The 10,420-nt window shown below is 39.3% G+C and overlaps 1 protein-coding gene across 1 annotated transcript; it reads right to left on the reverse strand.

Annotated features, from left to right (window-relative positions):
* Nucleotides 1-464: 464 nt before the first annotated feature.
* On the reverse strand, nucleotides 465-3,193 carry LOC122642196 (FT-interacting protein 3-like). The gene has a single exon (XM_043835624.1). It carries the CDS (start codon nucleotides 3,059-3,061, stop codon nucleotides 737-739), a length of 2,325 nt encoding a protein of 774 aa, XP_043691559.1. The 5' UTR covers nucleotides 3,062-3,193; the 3' UTR covers nucleotides 465-736.
* Between the last annotated feature and the right edge of the window lie 7,227 nt (nucleotides 3,194-10,420).

Below are 10,420 nucleotides of genomic sequence, written 5' to 3' on the forward strand. Positions count from 1 at the left end.
ACTTCTGAGAATTCTTCAGATGATGGGTTTTTTTAATCCATCAGAGAAAATACAGTAGCGATTCATCCGTAGATGGTTTATATTCAATTTAAAAGTGCAAGCTTCATAAGATTATGATGCACTAGAATAACTGAAAACAAAACCACATGTGACTGTCAAAAATGGTATATCTGCTCTCAATATGATGGGTTTTGATCTACCAGAAAAGATTGATCCAAATTCATCCATAGAAGGCCTGTGTTCAATTCAAGTGCCAAAATCACTGAAAATATAACCATGGATTAGTGTAAAATTTAATTTTGACTTCTCAGTAGGAATCTTCTCTGATGAGCTCATATCTAAGTAGTTTGTACTCTGGATTCAGAGCCAGAGTATCATCAAGACTTCTCTGACAAAAATACTCAAAAAGGATAAAAACTTGGCATACAGACGGTAGGCAATCGAAGGTGTAATATAAATCAAAATATAGAAACCAACATGCATTGATTACCAAACAGACGACAAGCTGAAACAGAAATCTTTGAGATGACATAAATAAACTTTCATGATTCCTCCTGCTGCAGGGGGGGAGGAATGTACACCATACCAGAACCCAACATTAGCCACCAATTGAAAATAAATCTAAATGAGCTCCATACAGTGCCACATAACCACAACGGTTTAAGGGGATTGGCACATAAGATGGGAAGAGATTCAAGATTGAGTTCATGGCTGCTACATGCACAATGAGCTGAGCTCATAACATGCTGTCTGTTCTTGCGGGCAACCTCCTGAAAAAGTTCAGAGGCACCGAGGGAAGCTTATGGCGGAACCTAGGATGCCTCAACACATAAATGCCTGTGATGAAGGCCACAACACGGAATGGTGTTACATATAGCACTATCGCAGCAATCAAACAGAAAGTCACGAACAAAGCTGTAGCTCTCGGATCTCTCCAGCTCAGCAGAGACTGCAACCTCTCCCCTTGGGTTGCCAAATCACCAACCACCGTCTGTATCCTCCCGGCCACACTTCTCAAACGATCATATCTCATCCTCACAATATCAGCAGGTCGCGATGTTGGGAATGAGTCAAACTCTTCATCCAATTCATCAGGATGTGCATTATCAGCATGAGACAGACGAGTATCCATGTGAGGTGGGTGTCTTGGCCTCCACCGATAGTACCAAACCCCAATCAAGAAAAGGTAGAGAAAAACTGTGGGTAGAATCAACTCTGGATACAGGACCAATATTAAAAAGAGGATGTGAATCAGAATGGTTGTAAGAGGGTTTTTCCAATTGCATATCTGATCAAACCATCTTCCAACAGCAATTAACCCACCGAGAACCCCCATAATCCTGAAAAAATTAGCTTTGCTCCTCCTCATACTCCACATATGTGAGTCAACGTCCAACATATATTCCACAACCTCTTTCCTCAGAGGTGGTTCTGCACGGCTCAGCCTCATAGAGACAATCTGAGTGGCCTGGTGTCTCAAGTTATCAAGCTGAGTAACAGATAATGGATGAAGGTAATGCATTTTTGGCAACAATGGCTGTGCGTATATATGCAACATATTTAGCAAAGATGAGCATGTAAACCTCACAGCCAACTGAACTTCACCCATCTTCTTGACACCCGAGGGATGTAATACCAGAAGAGGATAGGAGTGTGTGTAAACCCGATCAGTTTCAAGCGTAGAAAGACGAACCCTAACCTTTCCAATTCTTGAATCCTTTGCCCCTCCAGCCTTATCTCCTCCTCCATGCAAGTGACAGTTATCAAACACTCCAATTGTAATAACAGTGCAAGGATCATAAACCTCCCATGTGTATTGCTCATTCCACTTTGGAGTAGAGCTATCTATGATGGTTCTTGTTCGTACCCACTTCTGCCCGTATTTGGCCACGCAATAGGCATCTGTCGTACCCCTTCCATCCTTAGTCTTCATAGGCAACAATCCTTGAGCATTCAAAATCCCCAATTCCAAAACTCCAATGCTAGACTTCCACAATGGCTTAGCGGTTGGCCTAAGATCACTGCTGTAGTGTGTTGATTCATCCAGAACATGATATCCACCATCCAAACAGATCCTGAGATGAATCCTACTGGCGAATTTTATCTCCTTCTTTTCTCCATCTACAATCACATGCTTCTCAAGATTATACCACTTAGTGTTCACAACCTTATTATTCAATCTTCTCTCCACACTCTGCAAAGGAATCACGCACTTCCCCAGAACTTCATCTTTGTTAGATCCAATTCTATCTTCCACACTCAACACTAAGTGCTCCTCAAAAGGTTCAGCTGCTACAAACATCAGATCCTCGTTCCACATTGGATTAGTATTCCTGCTCTGAGAAATTCTTGTTCTCAAAGCCTGATTACCAAGGATAACCTTAACAAAAATCTCTGGGAACCTAGTCTTGTCACCAGGTAGTAAGTCCTGGGCTTCGATCACATTAACCCTAACATACCAAAGCTTGGGAGAGAGGTATACCTTTGATCGGATGTTAGCAAGGCCTTCACTGCTAACTGTGGCCGCATCAGAATGCCATGCTTCAGGAAATGCTTCATCAGCCTGGGTGCCCATCCAAACAGCCAACATGAGCTCCCCTTTAACCTTATCTGCCTTCCGATCTTCCAGTCTGTACCATTGCGGTGCTAAAGGGCTGTCTGGAGGAACACGTTTAGGGACTTCAGATATATCGAACATTACTCGGCCAACAAAATCATCCTTCACCATATCCTTGTCCTTCACAGTAACCTCCAATTGAGAAGCTTGCAATCGATCCTTTGAGAAAGCGAAGACTTGGTTCCACATAGGATTTGTCTTCTTTTCGAAATGGCGAGTGGTACCCTTGTAGTTTCCTAGCTTCACTTCAACATACGGATCAAGGCTTCCAGTTACATCTTTTGCGGGTAGGTCTTTGGCTTTGACAACCCGAACGTAGAGGTATTGCATCTGCTCAACCAGGTCATAGGTGCTCGTAAGCTTGTCCCCAGTGACACCTCCACCACCAAGGTGGGGCGAGGTCTCCTTCAGGGAATAGTCTTCGGGAGGGGGAGGCCTCTGCATTTTCTATGTTAAAAGAGGAATGAATGACGAAACGGAAGAGTCTGCAGAAACCGAAGAACTTAAATGAAGAAATGAAGGTGCAATTTCAAAACTTCCGGACCCCTATAAAGTCTGAAGATCAATCAACACCAGAGATTTTCTTCAGTTACTTTTCTATGCCTTTTTTTTCTTCCTTGGGAGTTCATAGATTTCCTGCAAATTCGGAAACGGAGGAAGTAAACCGTTTCCCGTAATTTCTGGCTTGTCGATAAGAGAGGAACCCGAAAAAATCAAAATTTTACAGAGCAAAACGTTATCGAAAATCGAACAGATAGGCCAGCAAAAACTTGAAGAAACAATATAATTGAAACTTGGAGAATACAGAGCCTATAAGACCCTTGGAACCGACGAAAGATTACAAGCTCGCCACTTGAACCCCTGGATCCCTGATATACATGGAACTGGGAACACGAAGGCTCAGAAAAGAGAGACAGAACCTCAGGAGACGAGAAATGCTACAGTATCAAAAACACAGAAAGTGTCTTCGCAAAATTCCAGATCCGAAAGAGCCAAAACCTGCAAAACCAAAACGAAACTGTGAGCCGCGACCAGAACCACAGGATCCTCACCGCAAAATCTACTCTGACACTCGTAATAGACTGAAAACACAGAGCAAAACTACATACATTCTAAGAGGCTTCTCGCTTAAGAGAGAGCTTCTTCTAAAAAAAACTTCCAGATCTAAACACAGGAATGCCCCTGAAATCGTATCAAAACCAGTAAACTTCGAACTTCAACTTGACCACAACATCTCAAAAAGCCCCCGCGACTAAACCTCCGTCCATTTAGTGTTACAGTACAGAACTCAAAGTTTCAACTGGTACTTCAAAAGTTTCCAAGAAAAGATCATACAAAATCCAACGATAAGAATGCAGAAAAATACGAAATCGCAGGAGAAAAAGTAAGAGGAAAGAACGAAGTAACGACGTTGCAGAAATGGTACCTGTGAGGGAACTGTTGAAAACTCGACCAAAGTAGAAGAGACACCCAAGATCGTAGATGATCGATAACGTTCTTCAAGGTTCAGCAATGAAAATTTACTTTTTTTGCATCAAAATTGAAATGGATAAATAAAAAAACACATAGAACACCGGAAAGCAGGAATGGAAATAATACCAAAGCACGCTTTGTTGAGATACTGAGATCTGAATCCAGTGAAAATACTCCGAACTACTCCCTCTCTCTCTCTCTCTCTCTGTTGTTCTTTTTTAAGTGAAATGGGAATTCCGGATACACGTGCGAAGACCATGGTCGGAATTTAGCTCGTGCGATGACTATTATCTTTCGGCTATTAAAAAAAGATTTAAAAGAAAGATAACGACAAGCGGTAAGGTTACATTACCGTGTATGCTAGCAGCTAGCTAATACCAGATATCGGACCGGACGCCAAACCAGAAAGGGTCCAGATGTATCTCATCCGGTTTAACTACATGGAAAAACCAGTAACCAGTTTGGGACCCAAAAATGTGGCCGGTTCCAGTTAGATCGGATTGGTCTGTTCGACTGTTTTAAGACAAGAGGATGATAAGAAATTATCTAATTGGAATAGCATAGCAAAACTTGGCTATGATAAATTTAACCCAGAACATTATATAGGGTCCATATTTTGGGTACAAGTAAGAACGTGATATCATTTTTTATAAAACAAAGTTTGTCTAGTAACAAAATAGGTTTTGAGAATCTTGATCTATGAGAGAATGCATGGTACTAGTTGAAGTATTCAAAATGTGCATGAATATACATGTAGATGCATGTCAATACATAAAAGTATATATGATTGAATTTGACCATAAAATTTGACAAATGAAATAGTCAATCTTTCCATTATCTATCTGCTATTGAAATTGCCACATCCATCTATCACGTGACAGAAATTTGCTAATCATCAATTAACGTATATTACAAAACAAAAAAAATCATCTGTCAACAAAAACTTATCTTAAGGGGAGTAAAGTGATATTTTTTTCCCCATTTTTTATATCATTGTTTTTTCATACTAGTTTTCTATAACTTTGTTTGTTTTTTTTTTTTTTTTGGTAACTAGTTTTCTATAACTTTGTGAACACATTGGATTAGAAATTTTTGTATATAATAAAGAAAATACTATTCAAAGAAAAATAGATAAAACATCACATCAGATCTTGGGCATTAATGTTACCAAAATGCAAAACAATGTAACAAAAAAAAATATAACTTTTCGAGATGTGGTTGGCCTAATCACCATTTTTTCAAAATTTAAGGGACTTAGTTACATTATTATATATGTAGAAATAATTTAATGTAAATTACTATATTCCCCCTTATTCTTTGTTGGGGTGGGGAAGAATATCCTAGTTGAATATATTTGAAAAATCCATGCTACATCTATTTAATTAGGGAGGGAGAATGTTGCTTAGTCACGTGGCCACTATTCCAACGTGACAATCAATGAGAGCACGTGCCCAAACATTGAACATGGGGGTGAGGTGGTCATTTCACCACCCGTTGTGTTTAGGTGTAGGGGTACATAACCAAGCATCATTCCTTTTCCCATTTAATTATTTAGATAGTAAGTCATAACTAACAATAAAACTTTTTTTTATTATTCAAAGGGGAAAAAGATCTCTACTTGGTAGATACCTAGGCGAGCTCACCCATTGGCCCTGACGCTTATGTAGATTTTTTTTTTTTTTTTTAGATAAAAGATGCTTGTGTAGAGACCATGCGATCAAGCAGAGATCTCTTGCCCTCATTCAAATTAGATTCTAAAGTAGTGCTAGTCTTTTGTTTCAATTAAGGCTTACTATGGATTCACCTAAAAAACCCATATACATTTCTCTATGAAAGGTTCCATAGACATATAAATCATCAATAGAAATTTGTAGGTGAAGTTATCTCATGACTCATGATCGAACCAAAAAGAGTCAGATCTCTCGGACCAGAAGGTTTGGCCGGTTCAGTGACGCTTTTCGAATAGAGTCAGTTACGGAAGAAAGTGCGCCACATCACAGCGGAAACACTTTTGGTCACATGTGTAAGATGTCTAGGATCGCAATCAAAGGGCCCACAGAAACTGTGAGATAGGTAAGACCGTAAGAGAGAGAGAGAGAGAGAGAGAGAGAGAGAGAGAGAGAAAAAGTGTAAGAGTAAGATTGGGCTTATGTGCTTATCAAAAAAAGATTGGGCTTATGTATTACACGTGGCGATACATCAGTGGCGGGATCCAGCTGTAACCCTTGTCCTCCTCTGCCGAAAAGGGTTTGGGAAAGGGCTTATCCTCTCCACCCAATTGCATATTCTTGTAGTCCCGATCCTACAGTACTGGGGCCCACGTAATCCTGGCCCACCACCTGGTTCCATTGTCCATATCTCAGACATTATCAACATTAAGGTGGGGTCTACCAAGACCATGTAAATACAGGTGCACCTTGTTACATCGACTTAAACCACACGCTCTACCGCTTGTATGGACTCTCTCAATTAAGTATTCATATTAGTATCTAATCCCCATTCTTTTTCTAAATTTTAATTTCTCAATTATGTATCCATCGTATACGGTTTGACTCTCCTCTAGCTGTGGCAGGAGCTGGAGAGTGTCTAGATGGAGGTTTTGGTCATTTCATAGGTAAGACTCAAGCAGATCCCTATAAAATGATCAAACCCTTTTTATTTTTTTGGGTGATTTTATTGGACTGGACCCTCTAGTTCCTGCGACGATTGGAGGAGAACCAGATCCATCAATATTTGTCATACATTTCATCAAGAATTTTCTATGCTCCTATTGTAATCTAGCTAGGTAGTTTCTATCGTTCATTCAAAATTCAACCCTAGGGCTTGATGATAAACTTGAAAATCCACTAAAAATCTCTTTACACTCAATTAATTTGAATAACTTTTGCATCTTCTGTATTACGAAATCAATACCATGCTAAAGTATGCTCATCACAAGATCCAAGTGATGGTATACCCTATCGAATAACGCTTGCATCTTCCCATTGCGGAAAATTTCTCACCGGTTATGGTTCATTATCCATTACCAAAAAAACAATGGTTCATTGTCTTGGTAAGCCATTATTACCTCACAAGATAGCTAGTGTAATAAGACGCAAACCCTTTCTTGGGCATACTCTTCTTTTTGCTCGTCAACCTATGAGCTGTTTTCCTCTTCAAAGGCAGGTTCTTACGTGTTACTCACCCGTCAGCCAAGGGAAACTATGACTTTGTCAAAGTTGGCCTTTTTCTTTTGTGGGGTTTGATTTGAGAAGGGTAACAAAGGTAAATAGTGTAAAGCAAGGTGGAAAACGTCACAGATGTTAAGAGTTAAAATACCAAAAATAGGCTTTTGTTCTATGTTTCTTCCCTGATGCATATGAGAACAAAAGTATTAAGAGTGTGATTAATCTAGGGAATGTAATATGCTTATATCAGATGGTCCACGTTAACTCAGGTCTCAAACATCACAAAAAGAGAAATAGCTATATATACAATCCTTTTACCTTTGAAACTTGAAACTGAAAATAATCTATCGGGAGAGGTTCTCTACACTGCCTCAGCGCAGTTTTGGACGAAGAAGGGAATTCCTTTTGAAATATGACAAAAGAGAGAAGGACATTTATGACATATCATCGCTTAGTAGTCCTTCAGATGAATAATGATATGTGAAGGGATATGTAATTTTATTTTTTGAGCTGCCATCCATTTTTTTCCCGCTAATCTGAAACATGGAAGTATTATGAAAGTAACAAAGAGTATAAGACATTCTACGGTCCTAAAAGTCAGTTAACCTTTTGGGATTGGTGTGTGATTTGTGTGATTACACTGTCATCAAAAAACTAAAACCAAAGAGTACAAGACAAGACAACCCAATTAAGCAGACTGCATGAGGGTTCTTTATGTAAATACATAAGTGGGGGAAGACTTGTCTCTTTTGCAAAACTTTGGCAAGATTGTACTGGATGACATCAATCCCTCATAGTCACAATTACTAGCTAAACTTTTATCAAAAAAAGAAAAAAATAAAGTTTTCCTCCACCTATAGAAGACAGTTCATCCATCATCCTAGGGTTCATAAACCCCTCCTAGGGTTTTAATATGTTCCAAAATAGCCTCTCTTTACCTATACTCGCCCTCTCCCACCTCTCGGGTGGAGGGAAACTTGGTAAAAAAAAAAACTAGCAAAACTCGGGTACATAATATGAGATTATCATAATGTTTTTGTGTACATCCTCTCAGATCTCATTTGTGGATCTCCCATTAAACCCTTTTATTGGATGATTCAACCTCCCACCCGGATCGGGCTCCCCCTAACACTTAGGGAATACCCAGGGGTCATCCAACAGTTGGGTTCTATCACACACATCCCAACGGTTGACTGGCATGCATCGAGATATGTGCAACACAGCCCAACAACTGGCTGCCCCCTCCGACGACATAGTGATGCCGTTTTCCTTCACCATTTTACGAAGGGAAGAATTCTTTCTTAATGGGCAAAAAAATGATGTTTGTGATTTGACTCTTGGGTCATCATGGTGCTCTCACTCACATCAATGAGGTTGAAAGTACCATTTCATTTAGCCATCGATCTAGTTAAAGAATTCCTCCTATGTTTTATTTTTTGGAGAGGGTTGGGTATGCTGCCAACTTTTGGTACGTTAGCGACATACACCAATTATAAGAGTGGACACATGAAGTGATGAAGGTAACAATTTCCAAAGGATGAGGAGAGAGGAAGACACATGCTAGGCACACTGTCCAACATTTTCCCTGTTTGTGTGTTTAAAAGAAGGGAAAGAGGACTCCCTTTGGGAGTATGGTTTTGTGCCCAAACACATGATGGGACAAAATGACTATCCCACTCACATGAAAGGTGTAAATCCCATCCTTATTAATACTTTCACGCGTACTCCCAATGTGAGGGCCATGCTCCCTTAGAAAAAACCTCTTCCCCTTGAAAATAAAAGAATTACTCTATTAATTATGGGTTAGAAAAACTCGATCTAATTTTATTCCCCAATTTATATGATTTGATCTGAAGTCAACCAAATAATAATCATGAGAACGATGGATAATATATTTACTTATAAAGGGGAATGAAGGGTGCTTTCATATGCCCCATCATTGAGTGCACGGAACAAACAAATTTTGAGAGTAATGGGCTGATGGCAATGTTCAATGTTTGTTTAGAAATTGGTATGAAGTGGTTGGAAAATTAAGCAGAGATTTGGTATATAGAATTAAATAATAATAATAAAATAAATAAATAAATATCTGTATTGGAAGCAAAATTGGGGGATTCTGTATCAGTGGAACGATTTATATTAATAAAACATATGAATTTTATAATAAATATTAAAGACAACCATCTGATACCGCCTCATATGACCAATACATATTGATATCAGACATGACCGATAAGAATCCAATATTGATATAGAGAGAATTGCGAGCATGAGACATTATCGGTTCTTATTTGGGAAGCAATTCCCTAACCGATATGGCCAATATATATCGGCCAAGCAACTCCAGAAACCACTCAATAAATTCTGATGCAAAAAGGACACCAAATCCTAACAATAATCAAGCACACCATTCCCACATACCTCTATACTCAGTTTTTGAGTGTGAGTTTCTTTTTGTACATCGGCGGACTACCGCTTGCTTTCTGTGATTGTCTCAAAGGGACCTTGATTGGTAGTCTCGCTCCTCTAAAAATTATAGGACAATTGAGCCAAATCAAGCAATTCGTCCCAGCAGGGAGATCAGAAGGGTATATCAAAGATCACGACGGGGCACCAGTGCGCTACTTGCATGTGTGAACCCCCCCCCCCAACCACCCAAAATTCATAACTGAACCTGACCGGTCATCAAACTGAAAAAAGGGCCGGTTCCATCCAAAATTTTGGCTGGGTTTTGACCAATCAAGCTGACTGCAATTCTGGAGAAAGAATCAAATAGAAAATAAAATCTGATAAAATCGAAAAACCATTAAACCAAACTAGTGAGACTTCAGAATACCGAATTTTGTTTCTGGTTATTATCCATGCTGGTTCTCTGTCCCAGATCGAAACAAAACTCGAGGGGTAGGGGGACAGGCTTTCCAGTCTGCTTAAGTTCTAGAATTAGATAATGATTTTGTAAGAAATTTTAATGTTTGTTTGAGAATGATAATATACAGTGACCAGAAAAGGCAAGGATGCCAGAAGATTACAAGAAAAGAGACTCATATAAATAGGCATTCGCATGATTGCCAAAAGTTTGGAAGAATAACTCAAGAGTACCTTTGCCTGATGAATTCTAACTGAAAATCAATTCCATGCATACATGGCCAGCAATTTCTAGGCA

The sequence above is a fragment of the Telopea speciosissima genome, chromosome 10 (assembly GCF_018873765.1).
Source record: "Telopea speciosissima isolate NSW1024214 ecotype Mountain lineage chromosome 10, Tspe_v1, whole genome shotgun sequence".
In the NCBI taxonomy this organism is placed as follows: Eukaryota; Viridiplantae; Streptophyta; class Magnoliopsida; order Proteales; family Proteaceae; genus Telopea; species Telopea speciosissima.

Excerpts from the sequence above, each read along its gene's own strand:
- LOC122642196 (XM_043835624.1), bottom strand. The coding sequence starts at position 3,061 with ATGCAGAGGCCTCCCCCTCCCGAAGACTATTCCCTGAAGGAGACCTCG.